The sequence below is a fragment of the Pongo pygmaeus genome, chromosome 10 (assembly GCF_028885625.2).
Source record: "Pongo pygmaeus isolate AG05252 chromosome 10, NHGRI_mPonPyg2-v2.0_pri, whole genome shotgun sequence".
Lineage (NCBI taxonomy): Eukaryota > Metazoa > Chordata > Mammalia > Primates > Hominidae > Pongo > Pongo pygmaeus.
The window spans coordinates 129,938,907-129,964,740 of record NC_072383.2 but is presented as its reverse complement, the minus strand read 5'-3'; the positions used below and the strand labels follow the sequence as shown (position 1 = coordinate 129,964,740).

General features: G+C 52.3%; 1 protein-coding gene across 9 annotated transcripts in view; it reads right to left on the bottom strand.

Moving 5' to 3' along the window:
- The window catches only part of ADGRD1 (adhesion G protein-coupled receptor D1), a 188,396-nt gene that overhangs the window by 43,570 nt on the left and 118,992 nt on the right, over positions 1 to 25,834 (bottom strand). For all 9 annotated transcript variants that reach the window (XM_063646825.1, XM_063646827.1, XM_054444290.2 and 6 more), the window contains 2 exons: positions 21,572 to 21,645; positions 13,795 to 13,918 (listed from right to left, as the gene is read on the bottom strand). In XM_063646825.1, the coding sequence (XP_063502895.1) occupies positions 13,795 to 13,918; positions 21,572 to 21,645 (198 nt within the window). The remainder of the gene's footprint in view (positions 1 to 13,794; positions 13,919 to 21,571; positions 21,646 to 25,834) is intronic.

Here is a 25,834-nt window from a genome sequence, read left to right as displayed (position 1 = left end):
CCACTGTACACTGGAGCCTCCTCCCTCGCGCCTCACCCCCTCCACGGCGCCTGAGTCTCAGACTCAAACCCCCATTCCCCCACCATGGCTTCTGAGGCTCCGCAGGCTCCAGCCCAGCCCATGCCTCTGACCTGCCTCCATCCACCCTCTCCCTTCATCATGGGAAAGCAAGACCCTCCCCGCTCGGGATTGGACATGGGGAGCTGGTTATGAAGGTGAGGGAAGCCCTGAAAAAGCAGAGAAGGCAGTGAGGCAGCCCAGACAGCGGCCACCGCGGGAGGACAGCAGGAGAGGGGACAGCAGCAGAGCCAGGCCAGGCCACCAGCAGAAGCTGGAACCAGACCAGCCTGCCCAGGTGAGGCTGGCGCGGGGGTGCAGGGAAGGGTCTGCATGCAGGGGCTGGAGCCACAGGGGGATGCCCATGCCAGCAGGAGCCCAGCCAGGAGGCTGGTCCCTTCGCCCACGCCAGCAGCACCATCTCTCCTTGGTTGGACTTGGCAGGAAGCCAAGCGTAGAGCAGAGAGCAGGGGGAGCAGAGGATGGGTTCCCGAGTACAAGAGCAGGAACCCCGGGCTAGGTCCACACTCCACCCCCACACCAGCCCTTGAACCAACCATCTGCTCCCTCACCTTTGACGCCCACCCTGTCCTGGCCAGGCTGGCTCCTCCCTGTCTCTGGTCTCTCAGCGGCTGGCATCCAGGCTCTCACCGGGCCTGTCTCCCCTCAGGGCAGCCCTCAGCCCCTAGCTGGGCTGCACTCCTGCTCTCGGCTCCTGGACAGCACAAGCAACCAGGCACTGGCGGATGTGTGACTCCAGGCATCCCTGGTTTGGTGGCCGTCCCTGGCCATAGGCAGCCGTAGCACGTGCCAGCAGCATGCAGCCAGCCTCCCCCTGGGCTGGGTCCAGTTGCTGGCACATTTCACGTCCACTGATGGAAATGAGCCAACAGCCCGGGGACAGGTGGAAATGAGTTGCTTGGCCGCTTGAGGGGTGCTGCGGGATGGGAGAGGACTGGCCACGGGCAGGAGATCTTCCCCGAGGACCCAGCTGGGCTGCTGTGTGTTTGAATAGATGCTGGGACTGGCCTGCCTCGGGCCACTGTGACCTAGTTGAAAGTGTCAGCTGAGGGGACCATCGCCCCCTTGTTTTCCAGACCAGGAACTCTGGGGGCTCCTGCTGCCTCCCCTGGCTGCACAGCTTGTGCATCAGTCTGGGGCCAGCTGGGAAAAGAGAAACCACTCCAGCCTTTCAAAGAGTGGAACATTTGACTCCGGGAATTAATAACCCTCAGGAGGGGAGAGAAAGGGGGACCTCACAGGGGTAGTGAGGTGGCCCAGGAATGAGCCACACCACAAATCCCCCAGTGGAAGCCAGATCCATAGACCGTCCAGCAGGGCTGCAGCCACAGCAGAGGTGCGGCTGCTGCCCAAAAAGCCACCTGTAGCAGCGAGAGAAGAGCTGCTGGGCCTCCCCTCCCATCGCCTGCCCCAAATGACAGAGTTGCTGGGCCTCCCCCCCTCCCATCACCTGCCTCAAGTGACAGACCTGGGACTCAGCACAGCGGTCAGCCCTGGGAGGCAGAGCCGGGCAGCAGGAGGCAGGTGGACCTCAGAGCAGAACCCAGGACCCAACATGACTGGGAACTCAGGGCCCAGTCCCCACTGTGCCCCAGATGACGGCCACTTTAAACAGCTGTGGCGATGTAAACCTGGACCGGCAGTGCCCCACAGGAACCCATCCTCACAGATGGAGGCGGGATGTAAACCTGGACCGGCAGTGCCTCACGGGAACCCATCCTCACAGATGGAGGCGGGATGTAAACCTGGACCGGCAGTGCCCCACAGGAACCCATCCTCACAGATGGAGGCGGGATGTAAACCTGGACCGGCAGTGCCCCACGGGAACCCATCCTCACAGATGGAGGCGGGATGTAAAACTGGACCGGCAGTGCCCCACGGGAACCCATCCTCACAGATGGAGGCGGGATGTAAAACTGGACCGGCAGTGCCTCACGGGAACCCATCCTCACAGATGGAGGCGGGATGTAAAAGTGGACCAGCAGTGCCCCACGGGAACCCATCCTCACAGATGGAGGTGGGATGTAAAACTGGACCGGCAGTGCCTCACGGGAACCCATCCTCACAGATGGAGGTGGGATGTAAACCTGGACCGGCGGGGAACCCATCCTCACAGATGGAGGCGGGATGTAAACCTGGACCAGCAGTGCCCCACGGGAACCCATCCTCACAGATGGAGGCGGGATGTAAACCTGGACCAGCAGGGCCCCACGAGAACCCATCCTCACAGATGGAGGCGGGATGTAAACCTGGACCGGCAGTGCCTCACGGGAACCCATCCTCACAGATGGAGGCGGGATGTGTGCACAGGATGCTGGTCATTTGCTGCGGCCAAAGACCGCCATGACTTCAGTGTCCACCCTCGGGAGAGCTACGCAGTGGTTAACACGGGAGATGTGGCTCTGTGTACCCCGAGAAGGAGCAATCTCCAAGATACGTGGATACATTTTTTAAAGTGTGCCATCTTGCCAGGCATGGTGGTGCACACCTCTAGTCCCAGCTGCTTGGGAGGCTGAGGTAGGAGGATCTCTGGAGCCCAGGAGGTCAAGGCTGCAGTGAGCCGAGGTGGCGCCACTGACTCCAGCCAGGATCATAGCATGCAACCTTGTCTCTAAAACAAATAAATAGTAAATAAAAGTACAGGGAGCAGTTTTTATACTTCACTACCCTTTGTTTAAAGTAAGGTTTGCATCCATTGAGGTACAGAAAATTTAAAAAACAAACAAAAAATGAACAAAGAGCAAAGCGGGGCCCCAGGCTCAGCAACTGCATCTGGAATGACAGAAAAGCAAGCGCGTGTCTAGGCCGCTGCTCTGGGCAGGGCCGGGAGGCAGGAACGGTGGCCGTGACCCTAAGCCGCTGCTCTGGGAAGGGCCAGGAGGCAGGAATGGTGGCTGTGACCATCAGTTTCCACACTCTGCCTTCTGTGTTCTTGCATTTTCCCACATGTGTGTATCATCTTTACAAACAATTCAACCTACAGAACCCCTCTATCTCCTGACACCCCAGCTTCCTGTATGTCCCAGAAAGAACCCTCGAGCTCCTGTCCCCACTCCTAACATGGGGGCCGGCAGCTTCTCAAAGACGGCCCCCACATCCCCACTCTAATTTCCCAGATTCAACACACTCATAACAAAAAATACGTGTGGACTAGAAACCCGGCCTGCTTCAGACGTCAAGCCCTGACCACAGCCTTGCAGCCCACAGCTGCCCCGCCAAAGTGACTTGATCCCTCGGCCGGGCTATGCGTCCATCTGCCCCGGGAGCGTCCAGTCTGGCCCCCGACCATGTTCCCAGTCCTGGCCACCCAGCCCACCCTCAGCCCCACAGAGTAAGACCCCAATTCTGGGGGTAGCCCCGAAAGAAGATCCCCCGAGACGGGACCACCCCAGAGGCTGCTGCAGCTCCCTCTGCAGAGTGGCTCAAGCCCAGCACAGCTCCAGAGCAGACACTTCTTCAGGAGAATTAGGGAATAAATGAAGCAACATATGCTTCTCCTCTAAAAGGAGCAGCCTGGGTCTGGTTGGAGGAGGCAAGGACAATTGAATTTGTCAAGAGAGGCAGGGATGGAACCCTCAGAACCTTGAACCTACGTCTCCCTGCCCCCAGGACTGGGAGGTGCCCAGGCAGGGCTGGGGCTGAGCTGACAGCAAAGCTGAGTCCTGGCAGCTCCTGGCTGCTACTCCACCCCAAAGTGCAGGTTTTCACCTCTTAGTCCCATTTCCCAATGTCCCAGGTGGCCAGCAGCCTGAGAGTCGGGGGCACTGAAGGGAGAGATGGGGATGGCAGGTGTCAGCCCTGTTCCCAGGGCTCACTCAGCTCTCCACTCGGAGAGGCACAGGCCACAGGGTACAGGGGAGGGCCCTGGGGGCCTAGAGGGGGTGTCTCGAGGGAGACTGGAGGGACATGGGAGGGGTGGGTAGGGCGGGAGACGGGAGGGGGTGGAAGGATGCATGCCCCTGCGCCTCCCCTGGGCGAGCTCCCAGCTCCCATCCCCAGCCCAGCTCTCAGCAGCCCAGGACAGGGCTCGGGAAAACTCACCCATGAGGCGGGGTGTGAACAGCGCGCACCCGTGCACCTGGAGGGCTTGCTGGTGGAATGGTAAGGAGCTCATGCAGAAGGACCCAGCGGGCTTTGCCCACCACCCTCTCCTTCTGGAAGAACTGCACAGGCTGGGAAATCAGAAGGGATGGTGACAATTTTCTGGGTCTCTAAGAGGATGGTACTGAGGATGCATGCCCTCCCCACTCGGCCGGAAGATACTGGTGAACCATGGCATTGCTTGGGAAGTGGTGGGGGGATGCTGAACAAACCAACTTCCTTGTTACCGAGGCTGGGTGCTCAGCGCTGGGTGTTGAGGCTGGGTGCTTGGGCCTGAGCTGTGCCTGCTTCTGCCTTCTCTGATCACCACCACAGCTCCACAAGGAAAGGGTCCCACCCATGTCGCAGCAGGGAAACTGAGACTCAGAGCAGGCACCTGCCCAAGGCCACTCGGCACATCACTGGGAGGGACCTGTGTGTCCAGCTGGCTGGGAGGCAGACGGGCCACTACTAACCCCAGCTGCATGCAGGAGGTGTTATTGGGAGGTGGTCTGGCTAACATTCACACAGAGACCCCATGGAGGGAGCCTGTTTCTGACTTGAGCTGTACATGCTGCAGCTGCCGGCACTGCTGTTGGCACAGTCCCGCCTGTGACACACCCTCGGGACTGCAAAATATAGCTCAGAGTGGTTCTCACAGCTCCCAGCAACACCGTGTAATTCAGGCCCCTGCCACTGCCCGCCCTGTGCCCTTCCCTGGAGCCACAGCCCGTCTGAGGGGCTCAAGGCTGCACCTGGCTGGGTAACCGCGGGGCGCGGGGCCTAGAACCGTGGGTCTGGGCGGAGGCCGCAGTGCCGTTCCTGCCTCAGGAAGGTGTGGTGTGCCCCCATGGTGCCCTTCCTTTCCCACCCGTAGCTAGATTTAGAAATGCCCAGAAAAGCCTGCAGTTGGTTTCAGGACACGGACTCCTCTGACTCAGAAACCACAGCCTCAAATGTCTCCTGAGAGGCAGGGCATCAGCTCAGGAGGCCAGCGGGGGCCTGCAGACATAACCACCAGGTGGGACTGTGCTGCCAAAATGAGCATCCTCCCTCCCACAGTTCTAACCCAAGTCCTTCTCCGTGGATATGTCACTTTCCCGCCCAGACAAGAGCAGGAAGCATTTCACTGTCTCCTAAAAGAAGAGCGATGCGAACATAATGAGGAGGGGCAGCTGCTTGTGGTACGGGGAGGCCACGGGGACCGGGGGGCCCTGGGGACCTCGCCCTGAGTGCAGGGGTGGCAGCCACTCGCCTCCAGCATCGTTTCCAGCCAGAGGGGGAAGCCCAGCGTGGCCACATCTTCCTCTTCTTATTTAAAAAAAAAAAAAAAAAATCCCAAATTTTAGATAAAATATCTGTGTTCTGGAATATTGACAACCAATTTTTAAAAATTAAGCCTCTGTGGGCTAGAAGAAGCCCAGTCACTGGCCAGAGTCAGCCTTCAGACCACGGTTCATGACCGTCCCATTGAAGTGCTTTTTCCCTGTGACCACCAGGCCCCAGGAGGGGGTGCTCGGGGACTGGCATTCCCAGGTGCTCCTGTACTGGCACAGGGCTCCTGCACCCCGCAGGTCAGAGCCACCCCAAGGCAGGTGCCCATGCCTGGGACACTTCCCACGCCTGAAGCCTGGGAAGTGGCCGCCTGGGAGGCAGCGGCCACCTGCAGGAAGAAAGAGCGCACCGTGGCAGGCCCTGGGACTCCTCCCAGCCTCCCACACACTCCTCGACCACTGCCCTTCCTCGATGGGTGCAGCCTTGGCAGGACTGTCTATCAATATCGAGGGCTCTCCCCCCTTAGACAACCAGACCCTCTCCCTGGCCTGCACACCGTGAGCTGGGAACATAAGTGCCAGGAGTAGGTGCAGCTGAATTTTCCCTAAGGCCAGGCCCAAATGTCTTCCACGGCACCAGTCCCCATGCCCAGCACCTTCACTGGGTGTGTGGCTTCAGCAAGAAATGCTGGGTGGTCCCTGGCTGAGCCAGCCCACACCTGCATCCACCCCTGTGTTAACCTCAGGTCCTCGCTCCCTCGTACCCTGCCAGCCAGTCCTTAGGGAGGACAGAAAGTTGAGCTTCCACCTACCTGCGGCAGTACAGACCAGTTGTGCCGGCATGACTGGGATCCACCGACTAAACCAGCACGCATGTGGCATTCTGGCCTCCAAGGAGAACACATCTCTTTCCCTAAGTTCCTCTGCCCTTGTGGAACAGACTCGCTCCTCCGTACCCTCATTCACACAGCAAACACGGGCATGGGCATGTCTCAGCGCCTGGGCATCCGGAAGGCGCAGTGAACGTGAAACACCACCCCTGGGTAGCAGGCCTCAGAAACACCTCTTCCAGCTGGCTGACTTTATTCACTGGATCATATCACACAATTCCACACAAATACACACCTGGGTCAGAGCCCACAGGCTGGTGTTTACAGTCCTTTCTCTCCCCAGCTCCTGCCACTGCCTCACCTGTGTGGCTCCCTCCTGCCTCCGCCCACTAACAACCTTGAATGCACGGCCCGTGCCTTTCTGATAATCACATACCAAGATATAATGTTGCATATTTAAACACATATACAGAAACACACTCACGCATAGGGGTGTGTTTTGGATTTTGGCGTGGCTTTACAAAAATGGGATATGTATCATCCTAGTCTACGTCTTGTCCTTTTCATACAATGTTACCTTGGAAATCCCTGCAAATGCACTGGCATGGTGACAACCCCATTCTTTCACAGTTACACCGCGTTTCCTGACTTCATCATTCCTCTTTTAGTATAGAGATGAATAATCTCCCTTAGCGTGGATGTATTAGAATTTTTGCAATCATTAGTGTTATGTTTATTTATGCTTCCGTTATTTCTACTATAAATAATATAAATATTCTGATTTTATAATTTTTTATGTCATCTTACTTGCTGATTCTTTTAATTCTCTGACATAGATTCTCATGGGTGTACTGAGAAGTTACAGGGTCTGTTCTGGATGAATTCTCTATCTGTTCCAATGGCCTACTTTTCTAGGATAATTTTATCCAATTAAAAGAAAAACTTGCCTTCTCTGGGTTCTTACTGGATCTGGGGTTGCTAATTTCAAAGGTGCAGAAAGCACGCCTGGGGAATGGAGCAGTTGGGGTGGTGAAGGGTGGGTCTGGATGCAAATCTGCTGGACAGCCCAGGGGTTCGTTCCCCTGCTTGAACTGCACTCAGTAGGAGAAGTTAGAAGCACCCAGAGATGACGCCATGTTTCTGTGACTCACATGTAAAGCAAAGCTATCCATTCTTGCCCACGGCTGGAGGAGGAATAAATTGGTACACGGTTCCCAGAGTGCAATGCGGCAATGTCTTTCAAAATCAAAATGCCTGTGCCCTTTGCCCAAAGACTCACCTGCCAGGAATTTATTCTAAAGAAGCATGTGCAGGGTCATGCACTCCGGAACCACTGGAAGTTGCCAGACGCTGGAAGCCATCTCAGCGTCCATCAGCAGATGCCTTGACATGGCCCCTCAGGGCCTGGGCCCTAATCACCACATTGACAGCAGCATGCAAAGACAGAGTGTCGTTTTGGGGTCTCCCTCCCCTGGACAGCAGCCCTGGAGCCCACCCCAGCTAGGTCCAGTTCACTCAGGTGAACCCTGTTGTCTGATGGGCTTTCCACAAAAAGGGCACTGCCCACTTAGGAGGAAGAGGGCTTCCTGAAACCACCACCAAGGAGGAGGCCGGGTATAGAGAAAAGCCAGGGGAAAACCTCGGAGAGAGAAGGGACACGATGAGGACGTGAGCTCCTGAGCAGACAGCCTGCACCAGGAACCCAAAGACCAGCAGTGCAAGCCCAGGGCCCTGTGAAAGACATGCCTCCAGGTCCCAGAAATAAGGTCACTGGTGCTATTTTTATTAATTCTCTAAGTGTGCTGCAAATTTGGTTTCTACTTATGATATCAGCCTTAACTTTTTTTAACGTTGACGAGAGTGTTCATTTTTAGCATGGATAATTTCAAACCATTTTCAAATCAACCTTTTCTGGCAATGAATAGATGTGATTTGCTCCCATGAAGACACCCACAGACTGTCGAAATCCAGTGTCACCGAGAGGGAACGGTGACGGATTGAGACCCATAAGTCGTCTCTGTTCCAGGTTTTTTACTCGCTGGACCAGGCCCTTCCCTTCCTTCCTCTACCACAAACACACAACACGCACAAACACAGTTTTCGGCTGAAAGTGTAACTCCCCCTCTCTCTAGCCATGCCAAGAAGGAAGCCACACTGGGCTTTAGTTCTCAGCCTATAGAGGATCCAGAGGAGGAGGCTCTGCTCCCAGGCATCTGGTGCTCCAGAGCATGGACACAGCCCCAACATTCGAGATTTGGCTCAAGGCTGGGCTCTGCCCCCTGATGTGACCTCAGGGAATCACCTATGACTCTTGTCTGTGATGGCCACATGACAGCACCTCATTCGTGTGGTGTGGACTGAAGGAGAGGGCAGGCCTGAATGCAAGCCCCAGTGAGGCAGGGAGCACCCACAGGCAGGGAGCCCCCATAGGCAGGGAGCACCTTCCAGGCAGGGAGCACTCACTGGCCGGGAGCATCCACAGGCAGGGAACACTCAGGTAGGGAGCACTCACTGGCTGGGAGCACCTACAGGCAGGGAGCACACACTGGCAGGCAGCACCCATCAGGTAGGGAGCACCCACAGGCAGGGAGCACACACTGGCAGGCAGCACCCATCAGGTAGGGAGCACTCATCAAGTAGGGAGCACTCACTGGCCAGGAGCACTACCAGGCAGTGAGCACCCACCGGCAGGGAGCACTTGCAGCGAGTATCCAACAGTTAGGAGCATCTACAGGCAGGGGGCATCTGAAATGGTGCCTGTTACTGTTTTCCCCTTACTCCCAGGTGGTCGGCTGTGTGAAGGCCGCAATCACCAGCTAGCATTCAATAAATGGCTCCCGGCAGCCAGTGGGGCCAGTGCCCACTCTGCAGAGCTGTGCATGAAGGAAGATGTTCCCCGTTCCCTGAAGGCAATGCCTGTGTCCAGAAGCCCCGCCCACTGGCCCTTGGTTTGGGCTCCTTTTTAAGCCATGGTCTGTTTCTTCGGTCTCTGAATCTTCCAGGTTCTCTCTTCACTCACTTCCAGGCTGAAGACCTGTCTCTCCAGTTCCCCCTTCAGCTCCCGGGACAAGGGAAGTTTTTCACATGCCAATGAGCACGTATCTGGGGCCAGACTATCTGTCCTCAGATTTGGTAACAATTGCTGCAGCCATCTCCCAGGACATGAACAGAAATGCGAGCTGATGTTTGCAGACTGGGCACCTGTGCCTGGGTCTGTTCAGAGGGTGGTCTGGGACCGGTGGGGCCTCATTCCACCCGGGCCTTGTCGGAAACGAGGATGCCAGGCCCCACCCCAGACCCACTGAATGTGGGGTCTGCATCTTCACAAGACCCCGGGTGGCTGGTCAGCACACAGATAACCTCTCACATATGGCTCAGAGGTAATAACACGACACCTCTAACAGTCAGATTTCATGGGAGAAACAGATCGCCGGCTTTCTTAGTCAAAGATGGGGCAACCCTGGTCATCTGCAGTGGCACTCCTGCCCCTCCACCCCCGCCACACCAGCAGGGTGCCGGTTCTTGAGTCACCGCAGCAGCCTCTGCCACCTCTCCTGCTCCCTGCCTCCTGCCCCTCACGACCCCTGGGCCTGGAGCCCCTGCCTCAGCCCTGGCGTCTCCCTGAGGACCACCCCTGGCTGCCCCCTCCTTGGCCTCCATCCCCGCCCTGTCCTCTGCCTGGACTGTCCTTGCTCAGGGCCAGGAGGCTCCATCCTCTCCACCCTGAGATGTAGAATCCACCGCCACCTTCTCAGGCAGGCCCTCCTGGGCTTCCGTCTTTAAAAGAGCACCGGCATCACCAGCACTGTGTTTTAGCACCTAATTATCCCCAAGTCGTCCTACGTGACCTCCCGCATGGCCCTTACGGGGCAGGACGTGGTGTGCACTGACTTGCTGTGTCTCTGTGAGCGCCACAGCATCCTCACTGCCAGGTCCCCATGGCCCGGGTGCTACCTCAACAGCCCAGGCTCTACCAGTAATTCAATAACATGCTGGTGAACAACGGGGGACCACCAGCAAGTGCCCCCCTCTCTCTGGGGCTCAGTTTCTCTGCTGGTAAGACGAGCAGCCACAGCACCGTGCAGACCGCCCATCTCCAGGAATGAACAGGTGCTCTCCGTGGGGGCAGCTCTGCGCCTTCTCCCCTGGGCTGCTCCCTACGACACCACGAGGGAAGCCTGAAGGGAGCCCTGTGGGCCGGGCCCTGGCAGGAGGGGATAGGAGAAACAGAGCCCGTGGGAGGAGACAGAAGGCATCACGGCCGTCCACGGAGGACGGTGCTCCTCAGACTGAGGCCTGGTCCATGGCAAGAAATTTAAACCCAGGAACTGTTTCTACGTTCACCACACTCTGGTGTGGGTTTCATTTATTCTGTTTAATTTTCTTTAAATTGCCGCCAATGATCCAGGTCATGGCTCTCCCCAGTCGCGAACGGCCCACCTCCACATGGAGGCCCCGGGGTCTGCAGGCCAGGAGAAGAGGGGCCCCTGGGGAGGCATGGGGGGGCGTGGGGACTGGGAAGGGGCAGTCACTGGCTGGGCAGCTGTTCTCGGGGTACCACTCCTTAAAGAACATCCCCTCAGGATTGTCTGGCGGGTCACACCTGCCTGCACAACATTTACCAGTGAAGGGTGCAGGCAGTGGGTGGGCTTGGGTCCCACCAGCCTCACGACAGAGCCGCCCCTTCAGAACCTCTCAAACCCCACGGCCCTGAGCCAGAAAGCCCCGGCACGCAAGGGCTTGGTGGTTCCACCTGCTGCACGGCCGGCCCTTCTTGGGGGACCCCGACAGCGTGGAAGCTACTGAGGAGGCTGCCGGTCCCCTGTCACCTGACACTTCATCTCATGCAGCGCCAAGGGCTCCTGGGTCCAGGCTCCAAAGCACATAGGTCTAGGATGCTAGGTGTGCGTCTGTGCATGAGGGACCCGAGGGTGAGTGGTGCCCCCTCCTATCCACTTCAGATATGTCTCAGAGCTTGGGCCACAAAGTGAAGCCCCATCTCTACAGAAAATTAATACATGCACACAAAAAAGCTCGTGCAGTGGCTCACACCTGTAATCCCAGCACTTCGTAGGCTAAGGTGGGAGGATTGCTTGAAGGCAGGAGTTCAAGACCAGCCTGAGGAACATGGTGAGAACCCATTGCTACGAAAAAATTTAAAATTAGCCAGGCGTTGTGGCATGTGCCTATAGTCCCAGCTACCTGGGAGGCTGAGCTGGGAGGACAGCCTGAGCCCAGGAGTTCAAGGCTGTAGGGAGCCATGATCGAACCACTGCACTCCAGACTGGGCAACAGGGTGAGACCCTGTCTCTAAAAATTAATTTATTTAATTTAATAAAAATAAAATATGGCTTGGACATCTCTCTGCAGTCTCCATAAGTAATTCACAGTGTGACATCAAGCATGCATTTTGTGAAAAGAAAGGGCCTTCTCTTTGGAAACAGGAATAGCTGTTTCCCTCCGGCGTCTTCTGCAGAGTGAGGCTCATATGCGCTCATGTGAGCAGCAGCCCGTCGGCCAGTGAGGCCGGGATCATGTTGGCTGCTGGTGTCACATGTCTCTTTTGCCCTGTGAGGGGCTGCAGCTCAGGAGCATCTGCCATTTTGTTTTCCATGGAATTTAAAGATGAGGTTATCTCCATCTGCCCCAGCAGCATTACAAGTCACTTCCAAACACCAGGGCCCTGTCTCCATTGATCTGAGAGTAACTGCGGTCCACCAGGCCTCTGCACACAGAACCCCATGGCTCAGGTTTGCTGGTGGTTTCTGTTGGGGAGTGAGGGGTGCCTGGGCTGAGCACTGGACCTATGACTGTGTCGCAGTGAACTTGTGTCCTTCCCACAGCAACCCTGGGAGGCTGCATTCCTGGGCCCTCTTTCTGGAATAGGAAAAGTCTCCCAGGATGGGAGAAGGCGAAGCCGGGATTCTGCCTCCGTTACACCTTGAAGAGTTCTGTCTCCTGGTCAACAGGACAGTGGAAGCCCAACCCATTCAACCCCCCCAAAACCCACACAAAACCACTCGGGACATGCGGGGCAGCATCACCCTCTGGCCCAGTGCAGACGCTGCGGATGCTGGTGGATTCAGGTAGATTCCGCCTGTCCACGGCCTTGATAAACATGACCACAGAGGCAGGCAGTGACCCAGGCAGGGACGGGTGTTCAAGCCCTGGCGACAAAGTGCCTGCTGGGAACCACCTGAGCTTGGTGCCCCTTCCCGGGAGCTGCTGTGATCAGAGACATCCTGACTCTTCCCAAAACCACCCTGAAGAGCCCTAGACTGGGGACGAGCCTCCAGAAGTGAGTGGCCAAGATGAGCACATGAGGCTCTAAAAGACCAGGGCCCCGCACAGAAGATGAGCCTCGTGACAAATCTGTCCGGGAGACGCTGGAGGCGTCACTGCTTCCCTGTCTGACTTACCCTCCAGCCTGGCCCTCTCTCAGCCCCCAAGATGCCCAATGCCAGCCACAGGTTACAGCCCAGCATCCAACAGATCGCCAGTTCCCAACACATCTGCCAAACCCAGCCGGGCTCGGAGCAGCCACATCTATGCTGTCCAAACCAGCCCTTCTGTGAGCCCAACCGACAGACGTGAGTGTGGGTGTGCAGTACGTAGTGTCAGCAGCAACACCTCCTTCCACTCCTGGTTTCCACCTACATGCGAGTCTACTCGCCCCACCCCAGACCCAGGGTAGCTTAGACAAAGCTGCTCCCGGGCACAGCTCTCCAAAGCCTTCCTATGCATCTAGAATGAAACTCATGCTCCTCCCTGAGGCCTGGATGCTGGAGCTGAGCCTGCTCCTCCCTGCCTCCCACCTCCCCAGGGCCTTGGAGCTCAGAGTGCTCCATCCACAACCATGCCAAGCCCCTTCCTGCCCCTTGTCCTGTGCACTTGCTGTTTCCTGGCCTAGAACATTCTCTCCCCAGGCCTTCAAGACATCAGCTTCCTCTGGCCATTCAGACACCACGTCCTGGAGATGCCTCTCCTCACCGCTCCGTGAACACAGCCCCGTTCCCTGCAGTCATCTTCTACTGGGCTTTCTCTTCCACTTTCTTCCTCCACTGATTCAAAGTGACTAATTTATCTGCTGGTTTGTTTATTATCTGTCTTTCCCACTAGAACACAAACTCCTCAAGAGCAGGATTGTGTTGTTTTTCTTGTTTACAGCGGAGCCCCCAGCTACCGGCTCACAGTAGGCGCCCAGTGAGAATCTGCCAGAGGGAATGGATGCAAGGACGAGGGGTCCCTCCTTGGACTCCCCCCAGGTGCAGTCTGGGCGTTGCTGTGGGAAGCACACCACACTGGACTCGGCTTACACAATCATGGGCTTCTCAGATATTTGCTGGCACCCAATACACGCAGGGCCCTGGACTACAGAAGCCAAGAGAATGGATTCCGTTTGTAAACACGGGCCCCATGGAATAATGTGCCCAGGGCCCATGGGCACTGGCGGGCAAAGCATGCCCCCACCCCCACCTGCAGCCTCATGGCACATCCCCCAGGTCCCGGGACCCCTGAGGCCTGGCTCTTACCTCCAGTGGGACCACCTGCATGAGGATGGCAAAGTTGGTGAGGTGAGTGCAGCGGCAGATGGAGTAGGTGAGGTTTCCTCTCGTGAGCGCACAGCCCTGGTTCGACCAGACCCCTTCTCCGGAGCTGAGGACACAGGAGAAAGGATCAGAGGAGGTAGTGCCACACCCTTGGCAGGCAGGGGACTGAGAGCAGCACACCCCATGACACACGGCCCCGTGAACTCATGGTGGTGCCCACGCCTGCCACGCCAGGAATGCACACCCAGACCGTGGTGTGGGGGTTGGGAGGAGAGATTCTGGCCATCAGCCTGGCGAGAGCTGGAGAGCGTCTGCTGCTGGTCAGGCCACAGGAAGCAAGGCCCTCCCTCTGGGACAGGGAAGGGGGAGCTGCTTCGGCACAATCACCCTGAAAAGCACCTGGACAAGGCCTAGCACAAAATGAAATGCACACGGCCCACAGCCCTGCGCCTAGAGAACAGGCAGCAGCACACACCAGGGACCATATTCAAGCCCAGTCACTGAATCATGAGTGACAGTAACTTAAACGCCCATCGGGGGAAATGGGTGAGTGCAGTGTGGAAGACAGAAATATGATAAAAGACCTTGCATCGGTTATAAAGAACATCCTTGACCAATGTGTACTGATAAGGATGAAACACCAAAACACAACGTACAGTGACTAACGACGACGCAAGGCCCGTGGAGCCAACAGCACCACACACTTCCCACGAACACAGCTATGACCGACACAGAGACTACAGAGAAAACGCTCACACAGAAACTCCCCACAGTGTTACCGCCAGAGACAGACTGGCGAGATCAGGATGAGACATAAAGGTCTAAGGAGACCCTTGCTTTTTTATAATGTTTTACTTTTTACGTGAATAATGTGTGGATCTATTACTTGCATAACTTTGTAAAATATAAACCTAGACAAAAATGACTGGAAGCAAACGTGCTCTCAATTAACTGTGGTTAATCCTGTTGGTGTGAATATTGGTGAATATCATTTTCTTCTCTACATTTCTCTATATTTTCTTTTTTGTTTGTTTGTTTGCTTTGAGACAGGGTCTCAATCTGTTTCCCAGGCTGGAGTACAGTGGTGCGATCATAGCTCACTGCAGTCTTGACCTCCTGCACTCACGCGATCCTCCCACCTCAGCCTCCCAAGTAGCTGGAACTACAGGTGCATGCCACTGTGCCCAATTAATATTTTTCTTTTTATTTTTGTAAAGATATAGTCTTGCTATGTTGCTCTGGCTGGTCTCAAACTCCTGGGCTAAAACAACCTTCCTGCCTCAGCCTCCCAAAGTACTAGGATTACAGGCGTGATCCACTGTACCCCATCTTCTATATTTTCAAATTAAAAAAAAAAAAGATGTAAATGGTTCTTCCCTGAAGTTGGAACCTCAAGTTATCAGTAAAGACAAATCCTTACTTCAGCCAAAGGCAATGGCCCTTGGGGGAAAGCATTGATAAAGGCGAATAAATTAAAAGGCTCTAGTTTGTATTTGCTTTGTATTCACTTTCAACTGTGGTGTCAGCATGGATGTGGCAGATGAGAACTGTGGCTGTCCGATGGCATGACCGATGAAGACCCCAGCTTGCACCTCTCTGGCCAAGTCTACCAGATGGAGCACGCACCAGCAGCCTCGGGCAATGGTAACCCTGCGTTAGCCCTGGGCAATGCGGAGCCCGAGGGAGGGGCTGGGATGGTCTTTCAGACATGACCCAGGAGTGGCTCTGAGTTTGAGGACGGAGACTCGGACAGCAGCTCAGTGGTGATTTTCATGATTAATGATCTGCTCTTCTATGGGAGGGAGACAGCATTTAGCAGAGAGCAGAGGACAAAGCGAGAGCCACTCAAACGTACCAATTGAGAGGAGCAAAACCCCATTAATAACTTCAGAATTGATAGGACTTAAAGACGGGGTCACGTCCTCCTCCTCTACCTCCCCACCCCTTTTGATCTAATTTTCCCAGGACCTTGGAGGGAGTTAGAAAACACCAGCTGTTGTGTTATATATTGCGCCTTTGTCTGTCAATTGGCTGCATGAGTACCATACTTCAATTTGAAGGGGGGCCTGAACATTAACAGGCATTGGATTAGGTGAACATAGCCATAGGTATGAGCTGCCCCTTCTGCTTACACAAAGGGTAAGCTAAACAATATGAAAGTCACATTGCTCAGATGGAGCCGAAAAGGTGTGACGATGACCTAGTTAGCCAGAGGAGTAGAGCCTTAAGTGGCATCAATGAACATCTACTTCCCGGGGACTCAGCGAAAACAAAGAGGCAGGCTTGCAGCTTGTGCATAAATAAATCTGCTATGGAAGCCAGATGAAGCAGTATCAAATAACATTAAAGATATGTATGGCCCTGTGACCCAGGAAGTCTGCATCTAAACAGACAAATGTTCAGTCATGCATAAATAAAATGTAACATACATAAATATGGTAAAAAACATGTGTGTCCATACAGGCAAAACACAGAAACAAAAGGTGGAGGAATGATGGAAGAAACATTGAATTAAGCAACACCATATATTTCCTACGATTATAAATATAAATTATGTATAAATTATTGAAAAAACCCACAAAAAACCCTCCCACGGTGGTTATCACTGGGGAAGGGGCGGAGACCAGGATAAGAGGTAAAGATCAAAGGGAACACTTGCTTTTCGATAATGTTTTACTTTTGAACAAAATAATATATTGATATATTACTTGTATAATTTCTTAAAGTATCAGTCTAGAAAAAAAGCGGTCCAGAATTGGAAGCCCAATGAAAATCTTTCAAGACTAAAAGAGAATACTTTTTCAAATGGTAACTGAATCTATTGCCAGTGGACCAGAACTACAAGAAGAGTTAAAGGAGTATGATACTAGACAAAAATCTACACAAAGAAATGGAATAGCTGGAAGTGGAATAAGTGAAGGTAAACAGGCAATTATTATTATCTTAATTTTAACTGCTCTAGAAGATTACTCATTGTCCTGGGGAAAAATTACTAGCAATGCATTGTGTTTATGGTGTCTGTAAAGGTGAAATGTACGACAACAGCACACAGAACGGGCAGGAGGAAGTGTGAACCTATTGTTATAATGTCTTAGAATACATTTGGAATGATATCATAGTATTTGAAGGCAGGCATGAATGAATTAAACATATATACACTGTAAGCTTAGGTCAACCACTATCAAAAAAGTTTTTAAAAGGATGTATAAATTAGAAATCATTTATAGTAGAGATAAAATAGCATCATAAAAGATATCCAACAATCCAAATGAAGTCAGAAAAAGATAACATTTTAAAAAGATAGAAAAGTTAGAAGACATCTAGCAAAATGGTAGGTTTTAATCCAGCCACATCAATGATTACATGAAATATAAGCTGTCTAAACATGTCAATTAAAAACAGAAATTTCAGGACTGGATTAAAGAAAAGACAAGACCCAGCTACATGCAGTCTAAAAGAAACTCAATTTAAATATAAATATATAAATAAGATAAAAGTTAAATGATGGGAAAAGATACAGCACTCAAACACTAATCAACAAAGCTAGAGTAGTTTTATCTAAATTAAACTAAGTAGACTTCAAAGTAACGCATATTTCCCAGGGTAAAGAGAGACATTATGTAATGATAAAACGGCTAATTTTCCAAGAAGACGTAACAAACCTAAACATACATGCACCTAATAACAGAACTTCAAAATTCATTAAAGAAAAATTCATAAAACTAGGCCAGGTGCAGTGGCTCACGCCTGTAATCCCAGCACTTTGGGAGGCCGAGGCGGGCAGATCACGAGGTCAGGAGGAGATCAAGACCATCCTGGCTAACACGGTGAAACCCTGTCTCTACTAAAAATACAAAAAATTAGCCAGGCGTGGTGGCAGGCGCCTGTAGTCCCAGCTACTCGGGAGGCTGAGGCAGGAGAATGGCGTGAACCTGGGAGGCGGAGCTTGCAGTGAGCCAAGATTGTGCCACTGCACTCCAGCCTGGGTGACAGAGCGAGACTCTGTCTCAAAAAACATAAAAAAAAGAATAAAACCAGGAGTAGACATAGATAAATCCACCACTAAAATTGGAGAATTCACACTCCTCTCTTTAATTGACAGAACAAGTTGACAGAAAAGTAGTAAGAATATAGAAGACCTAATCATAACTATCAATCAACTTGGGTGTAATTGACTTTTATAGAACACTCCACTAAGAATACACTTTTTTTCAAGTGCACATGGGACTTTCATCAAAGACTGAACATATATGGGGGTCTCATAAAAACTTTTAACAAATTTAAAAGAACTAAAATTATACAAAGAATATTTTCTGATCATAAGAAAACTATTTACAAATCAACAGCAGAAAGCTCTCTGGAAAATTCCCAACTATTTGGAATTAAACTACACACTTCAAAATAACACATAGGTTGATGAGGAAGTCACAAGGAAAATTAGAAAATATTTTAAATTTAATCAAGATAAAAACAACATATCAAAATTTGTGGGATGCAGCTAAATCAGTGCTTACAGAAAAAAATATAGCATTAAATGTTTATATTAGAAAATAATAAAACTTCATAGCAATAACCTAAACCTACACTTTAAGAACTTCTAAAATGAAGAGCAAATTAAACTCAAAGAAAGCTGAAGGAAGTAAATTAAAGAAAAACAGGATAAGTCAATGAAATTGACAACAGAAACACAAGAGAGAAAAATCAATGAAGCCAAAAGTTATATCTTTGGAAAAATATCAATAAAATTAAGAAACCTATATATAGTAAGAGTGACTCAGAAAAAAAAAGACACAGATTATAGATAAAAAAGTGACATGGGAACATCACCACAGACCGTTCAGGCATGAAAAAGGCTAACAATGGAATACCACAAAAAACTCTGTGCCTATAAATTAAACAACTTTGATGAAATTGATTAATATTTCAAAAAACCATAAATTGCTAGAACTTATTTAAAAAGAAGTAGATGATCTACATAGTCCTGCATCCACAAAAGAAACTGAATGTGTAGTTGAAAACATGCCAACATTGAAAACGAAGGCTCAGATGACTTCATGGTGAATTCTACTAAAATGGAAGAAATAATATCAATTCTATACAAACTATTCCAAAGTGTATCCCAAAATGTAACTTTTATGAAGGTATCATTACCTTGATATAAAAATAAAGACATTACAAAAAAAAAAAGAAAACTGCAGACCAATATCCGACATGCATGTAGACACAAAAATTCTCAACAACTGTAGCCAATTAGATTTAGCTGTATACAAAAAGATAATACATCATGACCAAGTGTCGTTTATCCCAGGAAAGCAAAGCTGGTAAAACTTCCAGCTTTAATCATAATGATCCCACTCTGAAAACTACTCAAATGTTCCTCTACTTGGAAGAAGATAAACTACGGTACATCCATGTAATGGAACACCCCCTCAGCAGTGAAATGTGAAAATGAGATGTTGATACATCCAACAACACACGTGTGGTGACGCTCAACACATTATGCAAAATTAAAGAGGCTAGACTCCAAAAGGCTGCCTGTGCCATGATTCCATTTATGCACACTCTGGCAGAAGCAAAACTATATAGGAGCAGAAGACAAATCAGTGCTTGCAGGAGGTGGATGTGAGAGGAAGGGATGACTGCAAACAGACACGGGGGCATCTTTGAGGGTGATGGATTGTTCTAATCCTGATTACAGTGGTTGCACAACTGTATTCGTTTGTCAAAACTCACAGAACTGTACAATTATCTGCAAGTGTGGATTTTTCTGAATATCAATTATATAATAATAAGTAATAATTACACAATGGACAGGAAGGATACAGATACTATATTCATGATGGTAGCTGCCTCTGGGAATTGAGGAAAAAGAACAGAAGGAGGTGGAGGGTTCGTTAACTTCATCTGCGATGTTTTAGTTGTTTCATTCTTAAAAATACAAAAATATAAACATGCTAATAACCATAAATTTGGGGCAATGGGTACCTGCATTTGTTATATTATTCTCCGTACTTTTCTCTGTTCTTAAAATTCCTTCAAAAATAAGAAGCAACATGCCAATTTAGTTCTTACCAAACCCCATCCCGTTTTGGAGTCATAATTTTTTTCTCCAAACAGTGCCCCGGAATTGGGATAACTATTTCTAGGAGCATGTGCTTCCAAATTTTCGCAATTTACAAATAAAGGAAAAAGAGCTGCAACCTGCTGAGCCTGACCAGGGCAAAATCACTGAAATGACAGAGCATCCATCCACATTGCAGAGGCATGACGCCAACGGTCATAGCCAGACGCCGACAGCCATAGCCAGAATGAGGCATCCCAGGGAACAAAAATGTAAGCAGTGTTTGCTGGAGGTGACAGGAGCTGGGCTGCATTTTCCTCGCTGTTCACAGAACAGAAATAAAGGGGGATTATGCCGACCCACTGCTGCATCCCCAGCTCAGCGTCTTGCAATCTCCTGGCCCTCTGGGTGCAGGGAGCAGAGACGCTTTCTCTGACAGGGACCATACCAGCAGAGGCAGCACAGCCTGTGTGGATCCTGCCCTGAAGCAGCAGGAGGAGGGAGCTGGGGAAGTGAGTCCAGGCACAGGAAGATGCCCGGGTGATGGGGAGCCCTGACAACATGTAGGGTGATGGGCCACTAGGCAGGGTGTGAACTGGATGTCCCAGAAGTGTTCCAGCTGCCTGTGCAGTGTTTTAAACACTGGGAAAGTTCATATAATAATCTAGTCACAGCCAGGCACAGTGGCTCACACCTGTAGTCTCAGCACTTTGAGAGGCTGAGGCGGAAGGATTACTTGAGCCCAGGAGTTTGAGACTATAGTGAGCTAAGATCACACCACCGCACTCCAGCCTGGGTGACAGAGTGAGACCCTGTCTCAAAAAAACAAAAACAAAAACAAAATCCAGACATGAAAACTGATGACCTGGCAACACAGGACCTGCAACCTGCATCCCACACGGAACAAGCCCCAAGGGCCACAGCTGAGCAGCAGCTGAGAATCCGGGAGCCCCACGCCTCCCTCCACTCCCCGGCCCTGCCGGGAGCTGAGTTCTCAACACCGCTCTGACTGTGGGAGCCACTCACGGTGGGGTCACGTCTGGAAGAGAATTGTGATCAGAGTGATGGTGGGAGATCTCCCAGACATCGGGCAGGTGAGCTGAGGAGGCAAGATGGGGCAGGGGCTGGGAGGGCGGGAGGAGACTGCACGTGACAGGTGTGACGGGTGGACATGGGAGATGCTGGGAAGGACGTCTCGGTTGGGGCCCAAGTGGAAGAGGCTGAGGCCTCAGTTTTAGGCAGGCCTGATGGTCAGCCTGCTGCCATGGAGTCAGCAAGGTTTCAAACAGGAAAATGCCAACGTGGCCAGTCAGAAGCCACTCCCCCAACCCCCTTCCTCAGCTGCTCCAAGACCCTCGAGGGGGACAGCCAGGGCTATAGGGCCTGCCTCAATGGACAGCATCCTCCAGCTCCCCCGAGCATCTGCTGCACTGACTTGAAAGTCGCCCTGGGCATTCAGAGGCTTTGTCCAGACACGTCATGCAACAGCAGGCCCCTCCTCGCATGGTCTGGAGGGGAGGCCTCCACCCAGCACTGCCGCAAGGTCCTGCCCACGTCTCCAGCATTTCCAGCATTTTCGCATGACGCAACCATGTCAGCTGTGGAAATGGGTGACCCGGATCCTCCCCTGGGCTGGCATGGGGCGAGCCTGGGCTTGGACACCTCGTGCCCACCTGCTGTCCCCTGTGCAGAGGGTACCTGAAGTCCAGGAAGGCACAGTACACGAAGACTCGGTTGCTGCTGTTGGTGATCTCACTGTGCTGCTTACGGGTCTGAAATGAAAGAAAACAAACACGATGCATGACGCTGCTGAAGAGGCCTCTGCTTCTCAGCACTGACGTGACAGCGAGACCCTCACAGCTGGGCGACCTCGGGCAGGGACAGGCACAGCCACCGATGTCCATCTCCATCCATTGTGGGTGTGGTCCCACGTCACCCAGCCCATGCCCTCTGCTCTTGCCCTCCCCAACCCACCCGAGGGCCCTGGCAAGTGCTGGGCCCTCCCTCTAGGACACTCCTCCTCCTAGGACGCGCCTCCCCATAGGGTGCTCCCCACCAGGCAGCCACAGCCTCCTTCCCCACTCCCCACCAGGCCTCTGTAGGAGGAGCTCCTCAGAGAGACCTTCCCTTCCCTACCTGTTCTAAACAGCACCAGCCCCCTGCCCGCTCTAGCTCCATTCCACTCACTGATGTTTTCATAGTCTTGATCACCATGTGGTATGTGACATATCCACTGTCCACTGTGTGTGTGTTTGCTACCTTCCCCTCTACAATTTCTACTACAGGAAGGACAGAGCTTATGTCTCATTCACGGCTGCATCCCCAGAACCTAGAGGGCATCTGGCATACAGCAGGTGCTTACTAAATATCTGTACAATGAATGAACAAAAGAATCAGTGAACAGGTCCATGAGACCACTTTGTTCCGGAGACTGGCGTTCTCTCCTGGGCTGCTCCTGGGTGCCAGCCCAGAGGACTCTGCAGCTATGGCTTTACCCTAAATGAAAGGCACAGACACCTTCAGGAGCCATAGTTGGAGGCTCAGGAGGCCAGCGACTCCACCAGGACCCAGGGCTGCTCAGAGGCGGCATGGCTCCGGGATAAATGGTGCCTGATGGATTCCCAGCCAGTCAAGTCAAGCATCTCTTATTTGCCCTATGCCTGCTCTGTTCGGTGACCCATTCCTGAGCCATCATTGCTCCAGTGAGACCCTTCCCCCATTTCAGGGTGACGAGCTCTCAGGAAGGCACTGACTTGTGCAGGACAGAGCAGCGAGGGCAGCCCCCCTCATGAGCACCATCCTGCCTCTACCAAAAGCCCCTCCTTTCCCAGGAAGCAGCAGCTCTGGTGCCCTTGACAGGCACCTCGGACCCCACTGCAGAACCAAATGGCTCACAGGGCTCTCATCGCAGCATCTGTCTGACAGCTCCTCCGGCCTCAACCCAATTATCCTAGTGCTATTACTAATGTTTTGGCAAAATGGAACGTTTACTCCTTTTGCTTTGTCCCCCACCCCCGCCGCCCCGTATCTTAGGGTTATTTTAACCCATCACAGGGTCTCTTAAAACTGCCTGGGGCTGGGCGCAGTGGCTCACGCCTGTAATCCCAGCACTTTGGGAGACCGAGGCTGGTGGATCACGAGGTCAGGAGATTGAGACCATCCTGGCTAACGCAGTGAAACCCCGTCTCTACTAAAAATACAAAAAAAAATTAGCCCAGCGCGGTGGCGGGCGCCTGTAGTCCCAGCTACTCGGGAGGCTGAGGCAGGAGAATGGCGTGAACCTGGGAGGCGGAGCTTGCAATGAGCCGAGATCGCGCCACTGCACTCCAGCCTGGGCAACAGAGTGAGACTCCGTCTCAAAAAAAAAAAACCAAAAAAAAAAAAACACACACTGCCTGGAAAAGACATCTTCTCCTCTGTCTTCCCAAAGCCACAGCCCGCTGTGAACTCTTGCACAGACAACAGGGGGCCCTGTGTCCTGCAGCCACCTGGACCACAGAGGGGCATCGGCAGGGAAACTGCAGCACCAACCCCACATAATAGAAAAGACGAACAACAACCTGGTGGCCACAGCCCGGTTCTCAGAGGGATGTAATGAGGCTTCCTTGGGCCCAGGCTACTGCAGGGCCAAAGCCTCCAGCAGACAGTGTTATATATAATTTTTAAACAAGGAGGCGTATTTGTGTGTTACTTGAGTAATTTAAAGGAAATTTAAAAAATAAGTCGGTGACCTGGGGAAGCCAGCAACCAGACCCCTACACATCAACACGCGGCAAGGGCTTCTCAGGAGTGAGGCGACACCTCTTCCCATCACCCCCTCACCCAGCGCCAGCCCTGCCTCTGCCCCGGGTGTGGAAGCGTGGCCCCGAGGGAGCAGAGAAGAGGCTGCAGTGGCCTCTGGAAGCCCTGACACTCTGACTTCAGATCTAAATCACTCTTCAAAGGAAATGTAGAAAACAGCCACCACTGCAACAAGCCAAGCATGTGTGTGGTCAGAGGGTGGGGAAGGCAGCTAGCTTTCTCTTGGATCTGGAGCCAAGATCACGCCCTGAAACGGGGAAACTCCCTCCCCTCCATCGTCAGAGGTTCCATCACAGCCTCTGCTCCTGGGATGAGAAAAGCAAATTGACTCTTCATGTGTGTGGAGTTCCCCACTGACCGGGAACAAATGTTCTCAGCAAGTCTCCAGAAAAGGGGGCCTCCCGGGCTCCCAGGGGTGTGACGTGGGGTGGGTGTGTTTTTGACATGGGAGTGTGGTGCTGCCAGAACGTAAGTCATCTTCATACAGGCCCCATCTCATGCAGAAATGTGGGAGGTGCCCACAGCCCACCAGCCTCCCTGAGGCCTGGGCGAGGCACAGAAGCCAGTTCACTTCGTCACCAGGTGGCTGGGGAATGGGAATGAGGTGCTTCCTCCTTGTGGAGTCTTCAACAGTGTTGGGGGACAGCCGCATTCACCTGAGCGTCCTCCTGAAACCTCAAGCCAGGGGCTGCTGAGCTCTGCTGGACAGAAGTGAAGGCCTCCTCACAGGGCTGGCTCCACGGCAAGTAACCTAATTTCCCACTACACACACTTCACTGGAGTATGTCTAATGGGGAGTGCCTGTGAGCCCTCAGGAATATCTCCCACAGGATCTGAGATGCCCTCCAACAACCATCTTGATCTTTCCAGTCAGGGAGAAGCAAACGGGATTAACCAACTGCTTGTTTATTGCCTACTGTTCATGAGCAAGGTACACCACAGTGTCTCCTTCTAGGAGACACATGCAGAGAGAAGAAAAAAATTTGATACTCATGATAGCCTGTTAATGCCCCTTGTTTAGAAATGTGCTGGCTTTTATGTAAGTATTGCTATGGTTTGACTGTGCCCCCCAAAAGCTCATGGGTTGGAACCTTAATTCCCAATGCAGCAGTGTTGGGAAATGGGGTCTTTAAGTGGTAACTGGGTCATGAGGGCTGAGCCCTCAGGAATGGATTAATGTCACTGTTAGGGGAGTAAGTTAGTTCTTGCAGGAGTGAATTTGTTCTCATGAAATTAGGTTGATGCAAAAAGCAAGCTCGACTCGCTCTTGCAGTCTCTTTCACTCACGCTGGCTTCCCTTTCCCATTTCCACCAAGAGATGAAGCAGCACAAGGTGCTCACCAGACACAGCTGCCCGAGCTTGGACTTCACAGTCCCCAGAACTGCGAGCCAAAATAAACTTCTTTCCTTTATAAATTACCCAGTCTCAGATATTCTATTATAACAACAGAAAATGGACTCGGTGTACAGTTTTACCTGTAAATAATTTGGGGAGCTATGTGTCCATCATTGTCCCAAGCAAAAGAGAGATGGCACCATGGTCCTTAAATTTGAAGGTAAGTAAAGCAATATAAGGAGCCGAATACTGACCCCAGAGCAGTGGGTCAGGTGCAGGTGGATCTCAGTGGAAAGTCTGGGGCAGCCCTCTGTACCACCCTCTTCTCCAGCCCATCTCACAACTAATCAGGGTTCAGGGCTTTGAATGCTTGAAATGTCCCACCTTTAGGGAAATTAAGGATAACAGAAGTAATGGGAGAGATACGACAAGGAAAAACCTTGAACCAGCCTCTATCTCTTGGTGCTTTCTGATGTTTCTTGCTTTCAAAGAGTCATAAGACAGTCCAGCATGGATGAGGCAGCCACAGCCTGACAGAGGCTAAGACAGGACTTTCACAGCCTGGTTCCAGCACAGGAAGAGAAAGGTGGGAGGTGGGCAGGACCCTGACTGAGGCATTTCAGGACAGGCTGATGAGCTGGGCCACCCCAGTGCTGAGAGGGAAAGGTTAGGCCAGGTGAGACCCTGGGACAGATGGCCCAGTGGAGCAGGGGCTCATGGTGGGGATTTACTACTCTGCCTTCACCCCACTAGTGCCATCTACATGTGGGCATATCTCGTTAAGTCACTCTCCCCAGTGCTGGCTCCTGGGCAGAGGTGAGCAG